The sequence below is a fragment of the Saimiri boliviensis genome, chromosome 15, assembly GCF_048565385.1.
Source record: "Saimiri boliviensis isolate mSaiBol1 chromosome 15, mSaiBol1.pri, whole genome shotgun sequence".
Taxonomy (NCBI): domain Eukaryota; kingdom Metazoa; phylum Chordata; class Mammalia; order Primates; family Cebidae; genus Saimiri; species Saimiri boliviensis.
The window spans coordinates 32718041-32740285 of NC_133463.1; the positions used below are offsets into that span (position 1 = coordinate 32718041).

General features: G+C 41.6%; 1 protein-coding gene across 2 annotated transcripts in view; it reads left to right on the forward strand.

Moving 5' to 3' along the window:
• Positions 1–5280: 5280 nt before the first annotated feature.
• Positions 5281–22245, forward strand: part of CDH17 (cadherin 17) — a 79417-nt gene continuing 62452 nt past the window's right edge. The window contains exons 1-2 of one of the 2 annotated variants that reach the window (XM_010349399.3): positions 5281–5373; positions 19863–19933. In XM_010349399.3, the coding sequence (XP_010347701.1) occupies positions 19883–19933 (51 nt within the window). In that variant the 5' untranslated portion in view covers positions 5281–5373; positions 19863–19882. Of the gene's footprint in view, positions 5374–18270; positions 18421–19862; positions 19934–22245 lie in introns of those variants that run through there. The other variant, XM_074386856.1, reaches the window with a different exon arrangement.

The window sequence follows — 22245 nt, forward strand, 5'->3', positions numbered from 1 at the left end:
TGAGGGAAGATGAGCATGCTCGAGTCTACCAAATCCAGCTTGTGTGTTCAACATCAGACCGACTGCATGGTTATCTCAGACATTCCTGCAGAAATGGGTTCTACGTGTGGAATAATTAATCTCAATTAAGTACAGGCATTGCTAAAGAATACTTACTGCTGATAAAGCAGTAACTCCCCAAACTAGTGTTTCTCAGAAAGGCCCATGCAACCACCTGCATCAGAAATTCAGAGTGCCAGCCAGGTGCGGTGGCTCACATCTGTAATACCAGCACTTTGGGAGACTGAGGCAGGAGAATCACTTGAGCTCAGGGGTTCAAGACCAGCCTGAGCAACATAGAGCCTATCTCTACAAAAAAATTCAAAAATTACCTGGTGTGGTAGCACTTGCCTGTAGTCCCAACTACTTTGGAGGCTGTGGCAGGAGGATTACTTAAGTCCAGGAAGTCAAGTCTTCAATGGGCCATGATTGCATGCTGCAGTCTAGCTTGGGCAACAGAGCAAGAGACCCGGGGACATACCCTGAACCAGGATTTCATAGTGTAAGACCCAGTTTTAGGGAACTCTAGTTTGGAAAGATCTGGAACACATTTGTCCAATGTACAGCTGATGATGTGAATACTTACTAGCCATCCCATTCATGAGATTCTCTAGTAGTTTCATGGCACGGGTAGCTGAAACCAGATTAAGGGCCCTGCCTGCTGGGCAGTTGCTTGGAGCCAGCATCTAGAGATAAAGTTAAAAATCTTCCTGGAATAAACAAAATGCCAAGTGGATCCACTTCTGTCAGAGGAGATAGTGGGGAAGAAAATCTTTACTAGCCTGAAACTGTCTTCCCTAAATATTTTTCAGAAAAGCACCAAGGTGGCTGTCAGCTAAGATTTTTAAACAGCATTATGTATGATTCCATGTTTCTTTCTTTCTTTTTTTTTTTGAGATGGAGTCTCACTCTCACCCAGGCTGGAGTGCAGTGGCAGGATCTTGACTCACTGCAACCTTCGCCTCCTGGGTTCAAGAAATCCTCCTGCCTCAGCTTCCTGAGTAGTTGGGACTACAGGCAGGTGCCACCATGTTCGGCTAATTTTTGGACTTTTAGTAGAGATGGGGTTTCACCATGTTGGCCAGGATGGACTTGAACTCTTGACCTCATGATCTGCCTGCCTCGACCTCCCAAAGTGCTGGAATTACAGGTGTGAGCCACCGTACCTGGTGATTCAATGTTTTTTACTTGAAACTAGTGATTCATTTTGTTATCTAAGTTTTAAATCTTGTAATAATTCTCTCAGGTGTTCTGGTTTGCAAAACTGCCGAAACAAAACTCAACAACAGAAAAGCCTCCAAACAAACAAAAACCCCAAACCCAAACAAACTCAAAAGTAAGTGTAGGCCAGGCAGGGTGCCTCATGCTTGTATTCCCAGCACTTTGGGAGGCTCAGGTGGACAGATCTCTAGACCCCAGGAGTTGGAGTCCAGCCTGGGCAACATGGTGAAACATCATCTCTACAGAACATGGGATATGGTGGTGTGTGCCTGTAGTCCCAGCCGCTTGGGAGGCTTAGTGGGAAGGATGGCTTGAGCCTGAGGGGCCGAGGCTGAGGTGAGATGAGATTGCACTACTGCACTCTAGCCTGTCAGCCTGTGACCGAGCAAGACCTTGTTTCCAAAAAAGAAAAAGTATAAGAGCTACAGGAAAGTGGAAGCTGTTTTGATTAAATTTATCAGAAAATGGGCTCTGTCCTGGCCAGTAAATGTAGTTAATGAAGATTCTGCTTCAGTTTAAAAATAATGACTAGCAGAAAATAGTTTCAATTCATTCTACTAAATAAATGTGGAACAAAAACTGTGAACTCTAGGTTTCATGAAGTTCAAAATAATTTGCTTTTCTGGGTTCTTATTGCCCTTGGTTGAGCCTGCAGGTAATCATAACTATTTAGAATTGTTGAATTAAATAACTGAATGGAGTTGAGTTCTAAGAAGTACTTATTGAGTGCTAATTGAAGACAAACTTCCTGCCATCATCAGGTTAACAAGAGCAAGACAGATATTCAGTAATTGAAATATTATTTTACACTTACATTAGGTGATGCTTATGTGTTGATGGACTCATGATAAAATATTCTGAATGTGTAATAAGTAACACATAAAGAACATATAAAATGCAAGTACCTGAAACGTTGAAAAATTTAGCACTCATAGATTCCATTTTGAGTTTTAAAGAATAAAAATAGGCTGGGCATGGTGGCTCATGCCCGTAATTCCAGCACTTTGGGCGGCCAAGGGCCATTAGATCATCTGAGGTCAGAAGTTCAAGACCAGCCTGGGCAACACCAGCTAATTTTTAAATTTTTTGTAGAGATAGGTTCTATGTTGTATACTAAAAATACAAAAAATTAGCCAGGCATGGTGGTGGGCACCTATAATCCCAGCTTCTCTGGAGGCTGAGGCAGGAGAATCGCTTGAACCTGGGAGGTGGAGGTTGCACGGAGCCGAGATTGTGCCACTGCACTCCAGCTTTGGGGACAGAGCAAGACTCTGTCTCAAAAATAAATAAAATGAAATGGAAAAAGAATAAAAATATTAGGAATGTAACAGACTTTTAGGAATAATTCCAAGTTTTCATAACTTTTTTGTCTGTCTGGGAGACTATCTAGATCTAATTTCGTACTAACAAATGTTCATAAATTAATTATTTATGTATTTTCTAGGGATAATATTGGAGGAATTCTTAAAACATGGTTATAGACAAAAGTGTTGAAATGTTTTCACTACCATGAAGCTGTGAGTCAAAAGCATAAGCCCAAGTCTTTTCCCTTGTTCAGTTTCAGGGGTTTTTTTGTTTTTTTTTTGTTTGTTTGTTTGTTTGTTTTTTGATGTAGTGCTCTGTCGCCTAGGCTGGAGTGCAGTGGCATAATCTCGGCTCACTGCAACCTCAGGTTCAGGTGATTCTCCTGAGTCAGCCTCCTGAGTAACTGGGATTACAGGCATCTGCCACCACTCCTGGATAATTTTTGCATTTTTAGTAGAGACGGGGTTTCACCATGTTGGCCAGGCTGGTCTCGAACTCCTGACCTCAGGTAATCTGCCTGCTTCAGCCTCCCAAAGTGCTGGGATTACAGGTGTGAGCCACTGTGCCTGGCATTCGGTTGTTTTTATCCTATAAATCATACCTCCTTTGTTTTTGAAAATTAAATCAATAATCTTTGTCAATTACATTTTCCTTATTCCTGTTATTTTTATTAGCAAGTCTATTGAACTAGCAATGTCTCACTTTTGCATGAAAATGGGTTTCTAAAATGCAGTGGTGGTGACCCTGGAACATGCATGCTCTTACTCTTTGGCTTTCATATAAAGGATATATAAACCATGTAAGGAATGTATGAACAGCTCTCAGAATCTTGTTAACCTGGTATCCCAGAGTACAGAGACAGCCTCTGTAATTCAGAAATGCAATCACCTGTTAATTTCTCTAATGGGTGGTTTTGGTGTTTTCAGTGTTTAATCAGCCTGATTCTTTGAGTTGGAAGCTGGGGGTGAGAGGTAGCATGTGATGTACAGGGGAACTTCATATTGGAACTTGGCCTTCTTCCAACAGGAATGGGCTCATACAGGGATTTCTGCCCTTGGATTTTTTTTTTTTTTATGACTCATAAAGCTGAAAGGAAAAAAATCTGGCAGAGTCTATAGCTGTAGTGAATAGTTGCTTTGAATCAGATCAGAGTTGGAGTCCCAATTCTATAGTCAAAGACTGTGTGACTTAGGCAAGAAATAAAACCTCTCTGTGCCCCCGTTTTCTATCTATAAACTGGAATCTACTTTGCAGACATGCTGTAAAGATTAAGTGAGAAAACAAAATTTTAATTGATATACCAACATGTCACAAACATTGTTACTGTTGCTGAAAAACAGTAACTATATATGATATATATATGCATTTTATTTTTGAAAAACTCATAAATTTAAAAGCACTTTATTATTTTAAAATTTCCAAAGAAGATCCAAACTTCTTTTTGAGCAATGTTGTGTGATGAGATGCTTGCCCTTGATTCCAGGAACTGAAACATGTGGCAAGTGGAAGCGATCTGACTTTGTAGAACAAGCACACTTTATTCAGCTAATGGGAGGGTAGAGGTGTGACGAATGTGAGAAGTGCTTAGCCTGGATAACCTCATTCTCCGAAATGAGTGGTGCTTGCTGCGGAACAAAGGAAGAAGGGTCCTTGCAGAACCCACTAGTCCACCAGGGATGCTAACTGCTGGCATGCAACTGGATGGTTTCACTTGCAGGGTCCCGGAATAAATGAGGTTTATTCCCGCAGTGGCTTAGAGCACTCGTGAAGCCTTCTCATGAAATCTGGAAAGGAGGGAGCCCTTCTAGAGAGTGGGCTGGGCTCCTGTGCTTTCTCTCTGCCAGGTGCACACCTGGAAAGGAATGGAAATCATAACCCCAGCTCAGGAGAAGCCCAGAAATGAGCATGAGAAGGTCCACAGAAACAGGGCCAAGTGTGACACACTAGATGCAGACGTGACGTTGATGCTCACCTTCAGTGTGGATTCCCAGAGTGACTGAGGTGTGGAAATCGGGAATCTGTCTAAAAGAAGCCTTGATTTGAAACATCTGAGGGCATTACCTTTTATTGGTTAATCAAAAACTTAATTTTGAGTAGGGAAAAATAACTTGTTCCTAGGTACTTCTGTTCCGTGAATTGTAAGGGGAAAAGGACTTGGTTTGGGTTTGGGGTAAAATTTGCTATCAGTTGTTTCTCATAGACTTTGGAAGGGACCCTTGGATTTCAGAAGCAGGCACAGCTAGATTTCGCCTTTCCTCATGTCTTCTGAATCATTTACGGTATCTCTTGTGGCTGGTTATCAATGAACTGTGTCATTGCTCAGAAATGGTGCTCCTGCTCTTTCTTTGGTGTTCAAGATGGAATCTACACAAATATTTGCTGATCAAGTCTCCTGTGCCAAGTGCTGGGAGAGCAAAATATGAACAAAAGTCTTTGATGTCATGGAGATAGTTGAACACACAAAAAGCTTTTCCACTGGAACTTCTTGTCTTTTCATTGACTCGACTACATTGGAAAATGTAACAACCTGTTTTGAGATGGATTAGATGTAAATTACACTTCCTGTGGTACAAAGCCATTTCTTTCCTAGGGTAAATGTAATGACACTTTTTATGATACCCCAGTGGTTCCCGAAGATCAATAAAAAATGTTCATGGTTAATGTTTGACTGAAGCTGAAGGGAGAGGCTGGGAGGCAAAGCAGGGCAGAGGGAGTGTTCCCTGGGGAGATACTCAAGTCGCAGCAAGAGTCTCAACCACTGAATGGGAGACAAGGACTTTTAACCACCATTTTGTTACTTACAGAAAGGTAAGGGCTGACATGTCTTACCTGTGTCACTAACATATTTCTTCCAGAAGGACAAAGTAGATGGAGGGAGAAGGAACTTAAAAAGCCGCTTGACAAATGTTTTCCTTGAGGTGGGCTACGTAGCAAGCAGAGAAGGGAAATTTGTTGCTGGCATGATAAGTTTTGCTTGTGGAGTACAATTTTTTTTTTTGTAATTTCTTTTCATTGGGCTCTGTTTTATACATTCATTTGATGAAGTGGCTGGAGTGAAATCAAGCTTGGCAGTGGAATTAAAGGGGAGACTGAGTTCTCTGATGTTTAAACAAGTAATCCCACCCATTCTTTGTGATGAGCGTATAAAAGTGCCTGGTCTTAAGATGCTCTGGGGCTCTTGTATTCTAGAAATTGGGGTTGGAATCACATTCTCGCAAAGCATGTCATCTCTCGGCATTCTACTTCTCAGAGAATGAGATTCAATTTGGGATTCTTAGGATTGTCTAGGACATGGCAAGGGAGGGGAAGTGCAGAGAAGAAAAGAAGCCTTTTTGTAAAAGTACTGGAGTAAGAAATGAAGACGGAGACAGATAGACCTGCCTACACATGTGAGAGGAGAGGCTGATGTGCATGTTACTCAGCTTCCTGGGCTGCTTTTGGCCGTGGTGGTGAGTGTACCACCTGCAAACGTGTGTTTTTATGTTAAGTCACACATAGCTTATTGATATCTTTAATGGTCCAGCCTTTACCTCTATCTTGGTCTTTTCTTGATGACAGGTGACTTTATGATGACAGATGCCCTTTGTGGTAGAGGATGCTAAGCAGCAGATTGGAAGGACACTACATATCTAATAATTTCTTGTCTTTACTTTTCTTCAAAAACTTAAATAGCAAATGAGGCATTATTTGTAAGAAGAGGAAAAACACATGTTTAGATGAAAGGAAGGTGCATGCTATTCAGCTCTCACTAGGAAACAAAGCAAGCCCTTTACCGAAGAGGTTTCTAGTGGGTTATAGGGCCATATGAGTCTTCAGGGTTGGCCAGATAGGTTAGGCTAGTTTGATTACTTTCCAGCCTGTGGGCACAGAACAGAGGGCTGTCACTCTCTGAGCCTTAATTTTTTTTTGTCTGTAAAACAGAGGCTTGCCTAACCAAGTAGTTACTGAGAAGTAAATTAGGTAAGTAGGTAAAGAGCTTACTATGTTGCTTGGTGCACGGTACACATCCAGTGAACGTTAGCTCTCTACTCCATGAAAAAGTTCAAGTAGGTGACTCAGGACAAATTGAGAAGTTGCTGTTTCATTCTTAAGAAAAATAAGAAAAAAAAATCAGTAATGCCATAAAACATTTACGATTATGCAAGAAAGGAACTAATTCTATGTTCAGGAAGTGGGATTCAAAAATACAAGATTAATAAAATGATTGTTTTTGCATATATATATATATATATATATACACACACACACACACACACATATACATATATATATACATAAATATATGTATGAAGCATTTTAAAGCCCCTCCAATGGTTCCCATATAAGTCTTTGGGTGAGGTGCGGGTGTGGCATCCTTTGAAACTCACCCAGATGACCTCTGAAGAAAGTCATCCCTGTTCAAGGTGAAGGTTACCTTTCCAGTACCTCCTCCCTTCTCATACAAAAGGGAAAATATGGCTGGGTGTGGTCGCTCATTTCTGTAATTCCAGTAATTTGAGAGGCTGAGGAGGGAGAATCACTTGTGCTAGAGTTCAAGACCAGCCTGGGAGGTCTGAACGAAGGAGACTCTGCCTTCTGTTCAGGGAAATTAAAAATTAGCCAGGAGTGATGGCACTTACCTGTAGTCCTAGCTACTGGGGAGGCTGAGGTGAGAGGTTTCTGTAAGCCCAGGAGTTTGAGACTGTAGTGAGCCATGATTGCACCACTGCACTCCAGCCTGGGTGACAGAGTGAGAACCTGTCTCAAAGAAACGAAAAGAAAAAAAAAAGCCAGATGATGGTGCAAAATATATCCTGGCAGTAAATTTACCTCTACTCTTTCTGTCTGGGTGAGTTTCAAAGCATGCCACACCTGCACCTTACCCAAAGACTTACACGGGAATCATCAGAAGGGCTTTAAAATACATACATACATACATACATATATACATATACATATATACATATATAGATATATATAACCAATAGTTTTATTATTCTTTTATTTTTTAATCCCACTTCCTGAACACAGAATTAGTTCCTCTCTTGCATAAAGGTAGATTTTTTTAATGGCATTATTTCTGTTGTCAAAAACAATATCTAGAAGGATGTGTCCCTCATTTTTCTTTCACATTAACAGAGACAACTCTGAGGAGGGACGCTGGGCATTGTCCTGCTCCCTGCTCTGGAGGCCGGCAAACAGTGCTTGCATGGGAGCTGGTTCACAGGGGTGGAGACGTATAGATTTGGCATAAAATTGCATTGAGTCAGAAATCCCTGGTGTCAGACATAGAATGGGGCTAGTTGTTCTGTAACTGCTCGGTGATTATCCGAAGAAAGACATGATGAGTTTTAAGGAATATCTACTGATTTGTTACTTGTGAGAACAGACGGGAATGTTCACTTAGGTACAAGAAATATTAACTTAATAGCTGATATTCCTCCAGTGGCTGAGAATTACACTAACATTGAAATTTTTTTTTTTTTTTCACTTCAGCAATATGTAACAAACTAAGCTAAACTTGATTGTTGTCTATGTGGTACAAAGAAAAATTCTCTTCAAATATTCTGTAAGACTGACATGGAATTTTCGCATTCATATTTCTAAGTCATTCATTTTTGGCTATACACTTATTGCTTAAAAATATCAGAACTTGTTCTTAAGTGAGGGACAAAGAGAATCGAAATGGCAGATTTGTTGTCTCGATGTCTAAGCTAAAGATGAACTCTTCCTCCCCGAGAGGCCGGCGGGCAGAGTGGCTGGGCGCTCGGCCGCTGCATTCATACCACTTCCTCGAGTGCTCAAGGCTCAGTTTCTTGCTCTGTGGGATAACAACAGGCCACGTTGTACAATTATTGTGTTGTTCAAGTAAGTTCCCTGCAGTGCTTAGCTTAGCTTGCAATTTTTTGAGCATTTGATTTTTTTAAAGTTTCAATGATTTTTAAACCAATTCATGAATGAGATTTCATCGTAGTCTGGTACCTTTTATTAAGCAGGATTAAATTTATTTTCCCTTCTTCTACCCATTAAATCATTGTCAGTTACGATTTAATTACAGAAATCAGACCCGTGAACCTGCCATACTTAAGCATGGCTACACATTCTTGTCATTAAAATTCCTGCCTCGGGTCACCTTGCAAATGAATTGGTATTAGAGAAGGTTTTTTCCTTGTCTTTCTTTAAATCCTTCAGTGTCTAAACCCTGTGGGGTGGAATCTAATTTAGATTTACTTCCTACTGAATTTCTAAGGCCAGGATGTGTTGCTTTATTATCTTGACAAAATGCTTATCCGTAAACTTTTTATTACATGAATAAATAAACACATTGTCAAAAAAATTAGCCAAGCCACCTTTTATGAGAAACAGTCATTTCGGTCCTCCTCTTTGGTCCAGGGAAGATGCTTGTGATATTGTTCTGCTAGATCTGGGGGAAAGAGGGTATCCCCTTGCCACTTTTCTAGGGTTTTTGGGATTTATAGCTGCACATCTCAGGGAAGTCAATGATGAAGTCCTTCCTGGCTACCTGCTTAAAATCCATTTATGCCTAGTGTCCCATTATTGGAATGCTAAGCATGTGCGAGTTATTTATATCCTATTGCTCAAGGTCATTGCCAAGGTCTGATTGCAAAAATTCAGAACTTTGCAACCTCAGGCATAAATGGGTTATGACAGCAGGGAAGTGTCCCGGCGGGATAGTCACTGTTGTCCCTATGTCAGCGGGTTCCCTTTCCTATGACTGCTCCAGGCTCCTCTTCCATTCAACACTGGGATGTTCTGGGAGACTCGGAGAAGAGGCCTCTTCTCCACAGCTGACGCTTCCCTTGCTCTGTCTTGGGGGAGTGCTGGGGGAATGAAAGCCAACCAGGAATGAGCATGACACCTTTCTAGAATGTTCCTTGGAATTCATTCTTTTCTTTAATAAGAATTATGCTAGTAATCCCATTACTGGCTATATAACCAAAGGATTATAAATCATTCTACTATAAAGACACATGCCCACGTATGTTTGTTGCAGCACTATTTACAATAGCAGAGACTTGGAACCAACCCAAATGCCCATCAGTGGTAGACTGGATAAAGAAAATGTGGCACATATATACCATGGAATACTATGCAGCCATAAAGAATGAGTTCATGTCCTTTACAGGGACAGGAATGAAGCTGGAAACCATCATTCTCGGCAAACTAACACAGGGACAGAAAACCAAACACTGCATGCTCTCATTCATAAGGTGGAGTTGAACAATGAGAACATGTAGACACGGGAAGATCACACACCGGGGCCTGTCAGAGGTTGGTGGGCAAGGGGAGGGAGAGTATTAGGCCAAACACCTAATGTATGTGGGGCTTAAAACCTAGATGATGGGTTGATAGGTGCAGCAAACCACCATGGCACATGTGTACCTATGAAAGAAACATGCATGTTCTGCACATATATCCTAGAACTTGAAGTAAAAGTTTTTTAAAGAAAAAATGAGACAATTTTTTTTTTTTTTTTTTGAGATGGAGTTTCGCTCTTGCCACCCAGGCTGGAGTGCAGTGGCGCGATCTCGGCTCACTGCAACCTCCTCCTCCTGGGTTCAGGCAATTCTCCTGCCTCAGCCTCCTGAGTAGCTGGGATTACCAGGCATGCACCACCATGCCCAGCTAATTTTTTGTATTTTTAGTCGAGACGGGGTTTCACCTGACAATTTTTAAAAAGAATAATTATGCTAGTAATGTGTATTATAATTGATCGTATCAATCTAGACCATTTTAAGTTATCCAGGGGACCATTTAGCTTCCTGTGAGCCATGTTCCTCATGAACCTATTGGTAGAACAAATAACCACCTCCAATTTTGCATATGTGTAAATCCAGATTGTCACATACTGACAGAAGGGCACATCTATATTAGAGTTTAGTGACAGAAAATCTGGCTTATGTTTTTGTGTGTATGTTCATCCCTCCCTCCCTCCTTTCATCCCTTCTTTCTTGTCTTCCTCTCCTCTCTAAAAACAAATCATCCAGCTGCCCATTTCCTCCCCATGTGGAGTAATACGTTGGAAGCGTGAGGCAGAAGCCCAGATTTATACTTGCCTGCTTGTTTCTAGCTTATTAATGGCTACTTTAATTGGGTCTTTAATTTGTCAAAAGTGCAAATTGGTCAGATGCTTCTGTGGTTCTCTAAACTTTGAATGATGCCAGAGATCTGTGAGCCTGACCAAAAAGATGGGCGTGACAGATCTGAACATTACTCGATGAATAACGTTTTGAGCGAGATTTTCATCTGATCTTTATATCTATCTGGCCTTGCCTTATAATTTTTGCTGCTCTTAGCAGAATACAGTGAGGAGGAAAAATAAATGGTTCCCAGGATCTTTGGCACTGTTGGGTCCTGGCAGTGTTATGAATTCCTGTCACATCCCTTCCTGCCCACACGACCTTAGGATATTTGAAAACCAATTCTGTAGTTCTCTCCTTCTGCAACTTCTTTGTCCTTTGGAGCCGCGTGGCTCAGCCTTAGTGCTAGGTGAATTAATTCAAAGCCCTTCATGCTTTAGTTTTTAAAAAATAAAAAGAATAAGAGATGACTGACTCTAAGGTTCGTTCATCACTTAGCTTTTCACGAGGGGGACAAAAATCAATGCTTATGTGTTGACACATAAATTTGGAGATCTGGGACCTAGAAACTCCTTGTCCTTACTCAAATAAGTGGGTGAATGACAAGAGTGTCTAAACATCACATTCCCATCTTACAAGATGGTGGGTGAAAGAGTTGAGAAGCCAGATGCTAAGGAGAAAAAACCAAAAGCTAAGAAGGCTTTTGTCAGTGGCAAGGTGAAAAGGGCTAACAAGCAGGGGAGGCCTTGCTCAGCCCAAATCCTGTCCTTATTGGAGAATTCGGCAGATGTTCTGGAATTCACAGCCGCAGTACATTTGGCTAGGTATTCCAGAAAGGCCATGTACAAGAGGAAGTACTTAGCTGCGAAACCCAAGAGTGAAAAGAAGATTCTTGCAACTAACTGTTACAAAACCAGTTGCTGGTGACAAGAATGATGATGCCTGGGTGGTTAAACGTCACAAAATGCCTTGATATTATCCTACTGGAGATGTGCCTCAAAAGCTGTCCAGCCGTGGCAGGAAACTCTGCAGTCAGCTTATGAGAAAACTTAGAGCCAGCATGGCCCCCGGGACCACAGTGCTCATCCTCCCGGGACGCCACCAAGGCAGGAGGGTGGCTTTCCTGCAGCAGCTGGGCAGTAGCTTGTTACTTGTGGTTGAACCTCTGGTCATCAGTGGAATTCCTCTGTAAAGTACATACCAGAAATTTGTCTTCACCACCTCCATAAAAATTGGTATCAGGGCCGGATGTGGATCCCAGCACTTTGGGAGGCCAAGGCGTGTGGATCACTTGAAGCCAGGAGTTTGAGGCCAGCCTGGTCAACATGGTGAAACCCTGTCACCACTAAAAATACAAAAATTAGCCAGGTGTGGTGGCTCACACCTGTAATCCCAGCTACTTGGGAGACTGAGGCATGAGAATCACTTGAACCTGGGAGGTGGAGGTTGCAGTGAGCTGAGATGGCACCATTGCACTCCAGCCTGGGCATCAGACTGAGTCTGTCTCAAAAAAAAAAAAAAAAAAACAAAAACAAAAACTAAGCATTGTGAGAACCCAAAACATCTTACTGATGCCTACTTTAAGAAGCAGCTGCAGAAGCCTAGACACTAGGAGGGTGAGATCTTCAACACAGAAAAAGAGAAATATGAGACTACAAAGCAGTGCAAGTCTGATCAGAAAGCCGTGGACTGGCAAATGTGACCAAAACTCAAAGGTATTCCTCAGTTCCAGGGCTACCTGCGATCTGTGTGTGCCCTGACAAATGGAATTTACCCTCACAAATTGGTTTTCTAAATTTCTTAAGTAGGACCTAATTATATAACTGGAAAAAAAAAATAAATTCATGCTGTTAAGCCTCTTGGGAGCTTGGAGCCTAGTGGGAGAATCAGTGAAGGCTTGGGTGGGCTGCTGAGACATGGAGGGCCCCTCGGTGTCTAATGTCTGAGCAAAGCCTCCTGTGAGGCCACCTCTGCCCTGGGATGGCAGCGCAGGCAAAACCAGAGATCCCCGGGGTCTTCACTTGCTAGGGCTTCCTTCACACAATACCGCAGAATGGAGGGCTGAAACAGCAGACATTTGCCATCTCAGTTCTGGTGGCTGGAAGTCCGAAACCAAGAGGGTGGGAAGGTTGGTTCCTTCCGAGAGCTGCGAAGGAAGGATCTCCTCCGGCTCTCTCCTTGGCTTGTAGATGCCGTCTGCACGTTCCTACAGTGTTCTTTCTTTGCGGATGAACCTGTCTCCAAATCTCTTTCTAGAAGGATGTCAGTCATAGTGGGTTAGGGCCCACTCTAACAACCTCATTTTAACTTCATTACCTCTGTAGAGACTCCAAAGTCACATTTTGAGGTGCTTGGAAGTTAGGACTCCAGCATCTGCTTTTGGGCAGGGGGAGGGAGGCACAATTCTACCCATAGCATTTGGGTTGATTTAAAAAAGGGAAGATCCCTAAGGTGAAGCGCAGACATGAGAAACAGTGAGACACAGAAACACGTTTACAGTAGAAATGAACTTCCCAGACCAAAGCAGCCTTTTCCTCCAGGTGGGTGGGGGTGGGTCACGTAAGCATCTGGAACAAAAGAGCAGCTACAGAGTGGGGGAAAAAAGCCTTTTCAAAGTTTTGGAAAGATTTGTAATGGATGAAATGATACTTGGCATCTCATCTTCAAGATATTTGTGTTTCAAAGGGAGTGAAAATTAGCCTGGCAGTGTGACCTTGAGCAAGACTCTTCATTTCTATGGTCTTCACTGTTTGATTTTCTGTCTTTAAGAGGTAGATGATAATAGCATTTGTTCCATAGAGTTGTTTTGAGAATAAGCAATGTAATTCACCACCAAGTCTTATTGATGCATGCAGCAAACTGTCTTCTGGCAATGTTGGCTGCCTTTGCCTTTATCCTGGCTGGATGCAGATTGAGGCTGTGGTGGGATTCCCGCGTCTTCTGTTGTGCGGTGGATTAAATGAGGCACAGCTCCTGCAGGGTAAGCCCAGCAGCCCTGGTTGCCCTCTGCAAGCACACGCCCTGGCCTACTATTGAGCAAGTGATGGTGGCGATGGTGTCCACTGGGTGAGGGCAGCCACAGTTTTGGAACCAAGCCTTATTTTCAAAACTTTTTTTTTTTTTTAAACACCTCTGATCTATGTTGCAAAGGGGATGCTTAGCCTCTCAAATAATTAATTGCCATAGAAACTTTTTGAATTTAGTCCTTGTATCTGAGGGAAATCCTGACAAATGGCAGAAATTCCATGCAGATGGTTGGATCAACTATGAGAGGTAGTTGAGATAAAATGGCACAGAGTCCTCTGGAAATCTCTTCCAATTCTTTTCCAAGTAGCGTTTGCGAGGAAAGCTATGATACGTTGTCTGGCTTGGTGGTTCGGGCAATTTGGGTGATGAAGGATGGCTTCCTGTCAGCACCGTCATGGGCCAGGGAGCGCCGTTCATGAATGGTATTGTGTCCCTGGAAGGAGGAAGTGTAGTTGGGAATGGTTTGAGAGAGCAAAGTCCTCTTTTGACCTAATCATAGCGTTAGTCTTGTTTGCCTTGGGCTTTGCCTCGCTGCCTCCTTTGGCTGTGAGGATGTTGCTGTGGAGGCCGTTTCTAGAATATTTGCATTAGCAGACCACCAAAAGTTGGGAATTGTGAAGAGAAATGTCTTGTTGGACAATGCTTACAGTTTGACTAAGCAAACGTGGGTGACAAAATGAATTTTTGACCAATAGCATTCCAAATATGAACTTGCTGAATCTCTTAACTCTTGAAGGTAGGTATTATTATTATTATTATCCCTACTTTACAGAGAGTAGACAGGGCCACCAGTCAGCCAGTGGAAGAGTTAGGACCCAAGCTGGCCTGTCTAACCCCTGGGTCTATGCTCCTAACAACCACATAGTGTGGTAGATTTGTCTTCAAATAAATCATGGCACCCTACATGAGGCAGTGGAAAGCAATGACTTCTTCCCATGGGAAACTCTTCTGTGAGGGGCAGGCTAAATATAAATGACAAATTAAAGGATAAGTACATTTCTCCTTGTACTTCTTAGGTTCTATTCAAACATCTCAGACAGTAGTCTCTCTGAGCATCCGACCAAAACAAGGCATTCCTTTGATTTTTATTTGCTTTTCTATCATTCAACTTGTGTGTTTTTTTTTTTTTTTGAAGACTAAAAGTGTTTTAAAAAAAAATCAGTTCAAGAAGAGATGATCTATTTCAATCAGTTCTAGGTTATTTACTGAGCAGAAATCTGTTAGTGTATTTAAGGGGAAAACAACTCTTCATCAACAGTAAAAATGGATTACTTTGCTTCAAAATAAAGCTTTGAATTTCGAATGAGTTTCCTTTCATATACCATGTTTATTCTGAAAGCTCTTACAGGTGAGAACAAATTAATAGGATATTCATGCTAGGTAATCACAAATGTTTTAGAATTTACCCAACATCTGATGAGGGCTTGATATATGCAAGGGATAGCATGAAGAGCCTTGAGAAGTTAAAAAAAAAAAAAAAAAACAATTTAAAAATAAGGCCTCTGCCCTTAAGGATCTTATTTAATAGTGGCAGGAATGCTAACAGATAAATAAATGATTTAAAAAATATGATCAGAACTGGCTTTGGGAGGAAGAGACTTCTGGCTGGAAATCAAGGAAGATTTTATGAAGGAAGTAGACTTTAGGTCCTAGCTCCATGAAGGTAGACCCTGTACCCCTTTTTCTTGGTACCCTGGTTCTTAGCACAGTAACTGGCACATGCTAGATATATAGCTCAATGCTGTTTAAATAAATGAGCAAGTTGAAATTAGATGGTAAGGTGTGAGAAGCAGAAATGAGGGAACATCTCCATCCCATCTCATTAAGCAAATCTCCATTGTCCATTTTCTCCGGGCCAGGCCTTGTGCCAGGCGGGGAGAGCAGCAGGGGTGAGAGCTTGGCTGCGGGACAGCTCGGAGTGCAAAGTCCATCTGGGTGGAGGCATGACTGGGTGTGAGAAGGGAGTGGCAGATAAGGCTGGAAGAGTTGGAGCAGCATTTGAAAGATCTTGAATGCTGAGGAGTTTAAGGAGAAAGATCTCCCAATATGTCATTATTGCCTGTATTTTTACTGGCATTAAGCAGATTGACAGCTGACCATGTGCATTTTGTTACTATTACAGAAAATTAGTTTGTTAGACTTAATATCAATGTATTCATTTATAAGTGATAATATCATCTTGCAATATGCTAGAACCTGAGGTCGTTACTTGTTTCTATGTGTATCTAAACCAAGTAAGCCGTCTAAAGCAGTAATGCTCATCTGTGAGTTAATTCTAAAATGATACTTGGATATGTCGACCAAATTAATTCTGTTACAAAAGCTAATTTTTAAACATTCAAGGAATTTATGAATCTAGGAATCCCAAAGGATTTTAATCCTAGCTTTTCCTGAAAATAATTGTGGAATTTCAGGGCAAGTTGCTTAATTTATATACTACATATAAATACATATACTGATACAGTATTTGTATATCTGTATAGCTCTTTCTCTGTCCGTGGTCTTTGTCATACATCTACATCTAGGTAGCTATCACACTGTATAAGGTGCAGTAGACGGAGTTGAAATTCCAGAGTTTAAACTCTGGAATCGATAATCTGGTTGGAGGCAAGGTAATGTCATTTCCTAGCTGTATGGTGTCTTTAGGAAAATTGCTTGACTTTGAACCTCGATTTTCTCACCTACAAAATGCGAAGAGCAATTCCCAGCTCATGATATCTGAGAAAATCATAAGAGCACAAACTTCTTACTGAGCATTTGCTGTGTATTTTCCATGTGGGGAGACTGAGGCACTGAAAGATGAAGTAGTATATCCAGAGCCGCATAGCTACAGAGAGCCAGCTTTCTGACTCCAAGCCTATCTGCTGGCCCACTCTTTTACTATTTTTAATTTTAACTTTTTGAGACAGGGTCTTGCTCTGTTACCCAGGCTCCAGTGTGGTGGTGCAATCATGACCTGCTGCAACCTCTGCCTCCTGGGTGTGATCCTCCTACTTCAGGCTCCCAAGTGAAGTGGTGTCATTGTCTGGGGTAAATACCAAAGGTCTGTCATCTCAGAGCAGGGAAACAGAAAACCCAGACACGCAAGAAGTGAGTTTAAGAGCAGAGGTTTAATAGGCAAAAGAAAGAAAGGAGAATAGCTCTGTCTCCTGCAGAGAGAGGGGAGCATCCAAGTGGGTCTTCAGGTTTCATGGTGAAATGCATGGTTTTTTTTTGTTTTGTTTTGGTTTTGAGATGGAGTCTTGCTTTGTCGCCCAGGTGGGAGTACAGTGGCATGATCTTGGGCTCACTGCAACTCCGCCTCCCTGGTTCAAGCAATTCTCCTGCCTCAACCTCCAAAGTAGCTGGGACTACATGTGTGTACCACCATGCTGGCTAATTTTAGTAGAGACAGGGTTTCACCATGTTAGGCTGGTCTCGAACTCCTGACCTCAGGCAATCCGCCCCTCTTGGCCTCCCAAAGTTCTGGGATTGAGAGCGTGATCTCGCGCCCGGCCACAGGTTTAGTATGTGAGCTTGAGGAAATGGTGTGTGATTTACATAGGGCCTGAGAGATTGGTTGGTGCAGGTGTGACATTTGCATACTGTATGAAGAAGCTGGCCATCCCACCCTAATCTTTTATTATGCAGATGGATTCTCTACCTGGCCAGCACCATATTGTCTGTTCTTTACTGTACATGTAGTTGACAAAGAAAGGGGAAGATGGAGCCACCATGTTGAACATGCCTGGCCTTCAGGTGGCCTTTTCCTATTGGCAGAGCTGCTGGCATTTACCATGCAAGCTTCCAGCTTGCTTATCTATGTCTGCAGCTTGATTTTACAGGCTGCTCTTTGTTAGAAAAGAAATGATTTTGGGGCTGCTTTTCGTTAAAAGGAAACCTTACCAAGGACTGTCTTACCCTCACTATCTGCCTAAGTAATTTCTTTCCAGATCCTGTATCACAAGTAACTGGGACTACAGGCATGTGTCACCACACCTGGCTAATTTTTGTATTTTTAGTAGAGATGGGGTCTTGCCATGCTGAGCAGGCTCGTGTCAAACTCCCAATCTCAGCAACCCACCCACCTTGGCCTCCCAAAGGGCTGAGCTTATAGGTGTGAACTACTGTGCCCAGCCTGTTACTGTTTTTAAAGACCTCTCCACAAACCTACATCCTTGGTGATGCTTTATAAAGGGTTGTTTCTTTATCTCCCAGAACATTAGTGAGGCTAAAATGAAATAGCATTTTTACCCTTTAAAGTTCAAATATAAATTATGTAAATGTAGGTTATATAAAATTTTTGGGATGTAAATTTTTAGAGTGGCTAAAATGTTAGTGGATTTTTTTCCGTGCTGGTGATATTAGTGGCATGTGTGTTCCATATAGAAAACCTTAGTTTAACCATTGTGGAAGACAGTGTGGTGATTCCTCAAGGACTTAGAAATAGAAATTCCATTTGACCCAGCAATTCCATTACTGGGTATATATCCAAAGGATTATAAATTGTTCTATTATAAAGACACATGCACACGTATGTTCATTACAGCACTGTTTACAATAGCAAAGACCTGGAACCAACCCAAATGCCCATTGATGATAGACTGGACAGGGAAAATGTGGCACATATACACCATGGAATACTATGCAGCCATAAAAAATGATAAGTTCATGTCCTTTGTAGGGACATGGATGAATCTGGAAACCATCATTCTCAGCAAACTGACATAAGAACGGAAAAGAAAACACTGCATGTTCTCACTTATAGGTGGGTGTTGAACAATGAGAACACATGGACACAGGGAGGGGAGCATCACTGAGGTCTGTTGGGGAGAAATAAGGAAGGGAGAGTGGGAGGTAGGGAGGTTTGGGAGGGATAACATGGGGAGAAATGCCATATATAGGTGACTGGGGGATGGAGGCAACAAACCACACTGCCATGTATGTACCTATGCAACAATCCTGCATGTTCTGCACATGTACCCCAGAACCTAAAGTGCAATAAAATACGTGTATTAAAAAATATAAAATTAAAATATAAAGTAGTAAAAAAAAACCCTTTAAATAATAAAGAATAAGATAATGAAGTAAACCAAGATTATTCATAATCTCTAGAGATAAGAAAGTGATTGGAATTTTAGTGAAATAAATACATTTAAAAAATTTTCTTGACTTTCTTTTTTGGTGGCGGGGTGGGGGGAGCAGTCCAAACTTACGACAGGCAACAACACTGCTTTTTAGGACGTGGAAAATTTATCTCACATCTTAAAATCAATTAGTCATGACATGCCTCAGGGTGAAAGTTATAATCTCTGTGAAATGGGAAGCCTTAAGGAGGAACGGAAAAATAATATTGAACAGGAGAGAATGAGGACAGAGTTCAGATTTTTGTTTGATCTCTTCTGGAATAGTAAGAATTTTCTTAGGTTTATTACATAGGTAATGATAATATCTGGAAGACCAGAAAGGTAGCTGGTGAAGCCTTTGAAGAATTGTGAGCATTCTTGAGTTCTTTTCACTTAAGGAGTCTCATATGTTTGTGGCTTTGAATCAAAATGTTTATATCGAGTTATCCTGGCATTTGCCAAAATATATTTTCTCCATCCATATAATAAGAGTGAAAAGAATACTCTGCTGGCTAGGTGCAGTGGCTCATACCTGTAATCCCAGCACTTTGAGAGGCCAAGGCAGGTGGATCACCTGAGGTCAGGAGTTCAAGACCAGCCTGGCCAACATGGTGAAATCTGTCTCTACTAAAAATACAAAGATTAGCCAGGCATGGTGATGGGCATTTGTAATCCCAGCTACCTGGCTTGAACCCAAGAGGGAGAGGTTGCAGTGGGATGAGATTGCACCACTGCACCCATCCTGGATGACATATCTAGTCTCTGTCTTAAAAAAAACAAACAAAAAAACATGTATTGCCTATTATTTAATATGCTTAAATGAAGAAGATCATAACAGAGCAAAGCATTTGAGAAATGGAATTGCCATGAGCATGTTTTGAGATGTTGGCTTGCATACTACTATGGATGATGTGCATGAAGCTTCTAGAAGACTGGGCTGCTCCATACAGAGAAGAGCCTAGCCTTTTGGGGTATCGTTTTACTAGGTTTATAACTGGATATCATACATTGATTCTTACTGATTGGAAAGACGTGATTTTAACAGACTAGTAACTAACCACTTTTATCTCTGGCTTATTCACAGGAATTTGAATAAAGAAAACTATGATACCTCAGGTCCATCTTCACTCCCTGTGTCTTCTCATACTTTATTTGGTAAGAGAAATGGGTGTTCTTCTCTATTTATTTACTAGAATATTTTCTGATACTTTCTACCCCATACCAGGAAAGAATGGCTATCATTACTTTAAAAAAGATGACCTATCAAAATTAAGTTGTTGTATAGAATGGAAACATAGCTTTTTCCACTGAGATATGTTTGATGAAATGGCTACAAATCACATGTCTGCCCTCAACTAGGGAATGTATTTTCTTTCCCGCTCTTAAAAGCCAATACCAGTTACGGGTAAGGCTGAAAACAAATCGATCTGTTTATGTATAGCTCAGGGAATCTGGAATGACATTGCACTGATACATGAATTAGTCTGTGTCCCTTAATCTTGACTTAAAAACAAAAAACAAAAAACAAAACTTTGCCCTTGAAAACTTACCACTGAAACATCAAGAAAAGGATTTTCTCTATTTTCAGCCCTGCTGTGCTCTGTACTTTTCTTCTCAACAATGGTTTGGAGTTTTCTGGTTGTCTTTAACCGTTTGTTAGCTTAACCCTATTGACTGCCAGCCTTCTAGAGCTTGGAGCTGAATGAAAACTGGGGAGTCCTTCCCTTGACCTCGGGGTAAACAGAAGATGCCTTTTTTTTTTTAACCTACATGACTCCTGAGGTTCACAAAAGGTGCCCCAAAAATTGCTGTATTATGAAACAAGATTATAAGATTTAGGAAAAGCATTTGCTTTTTTTTTTTTAAACAGGAAGCTTCTAGATCCTCATAGCTCAAACCTTATTTTCTTTCTTCTAGGACCCATAAATAATACACTAAATTTCGAGTCCCAAAAAGTACCCTAGAGCTCACATAGTTACAGAGTGAAATAGAGTGAAACCTAAAACTATGAGAGCCTTCCTCCCAGGGGAAATCTGCTGTTCAAACCTTATGAGAAGCATGAGTCTTCATAGCCTGGAGGGTCAGAGCCTGTCTCCAGGATTGTATAAGGGCTGGATATCAGACATCCCCAGTTGACCTCTTTCCTCATCCTACCCCCTCAAATGTCCTTCGTCACCTATGTTTATCCCAGGATAGTGATAAAGTCAGACCTGTTTTCAAACTTGGTGCCTCCACTACCAGTAATTGGAATTTAGTGAGTTACCTAAGCTTTGAACCTCAGTTTTCTGTGAAATGCATCTAATAATAGTACTTATCTTATGGGATGTTGTGGCTGTTCAATGAGATACTGCATTTACAAGGCTCTTGGATCAGTGACTGACAGTTAAAGACACAATAAACATTAGCTACTATAATTGCTGCAGCATTTTAAGTGTTTGGTGTCTACATCCATATGGACCCTGACCTCCATGAAGAATGGACTGTGTTTTTGTCACCTTTGCAGATTCAGCACCAAATGCACTTCTAAATTATTTAATAATATCAAATTATGAGGCCTCATTTGCTTCTTGTCTGAGAAGGGAACACGCATTTTTTTATTTCTGGATGAAAGTTGAACATAAGGTTTCCTTCTATCTATTCTCACCCCAGGGGGATTTCTGTCTAGAGTGAAAAATACTGCCCAACCCCTGCTGGCAGTAGCGCCTTCCCCAGGTGACAGTGCAAGCACAACTGTCTCTGGATGAAGTCGGGGAGTGGGATTTCAGGGGTGTTGGGAGGGAGACACTTCTTTTTCCTACCACCTCCCAAGGTCTCTCCTATAAAGACTGGAAGTTTGCGTGAAGAATCTTGCCTTCTGCATAGGGCTTTATTCAACAGAGGCGCTAATTTACTCCATACTGTGAGTAGACCTTCACTTTTCCAAGAGATAGATTTGTCAGAGGGTTGGAAACACAAATGCAGCATAGATGTACTTCAAGGGCACCAAAGACAGAGTAAGTGATCCAGGATTTGGGAAAGGGAACTGAATAGGGAATCGGAGGAAACCAAGGCAGAGCCATCTATTTTGGAGTTTTGCCTGGGACTTCTAGAAGGAAGATGAGTTGGGTGCAAATACTACATAATCATTGCACTGAGCACTTGACGGAGCTAGCAGGTAGCTGAACCTGGCAACTGCACATGTTCTTTGGCCTGGAAGGCAGTGCAGCAATGTGGTCAAGAGTTGGGGCTTGGTGGTCCAATGATGCTGGTTCCCCTCTGCAGGTAGCTCTATCTCTGAATGCTTTGCCCCTATGGTGGGACTCTTCTCTGGAGATACTTTCTTGATAGCATTGGTCAGATGAAATGGTGTTATGTGGTGATCTAGTCCCGTTACTGCCACATAAAAGACACTAAAAGTGACTTTAAAGTGGCAGTTCCATTCTCTTCCTTTCACCTCTTTGTGCAAGATGGTAAATGCTATACCCCCA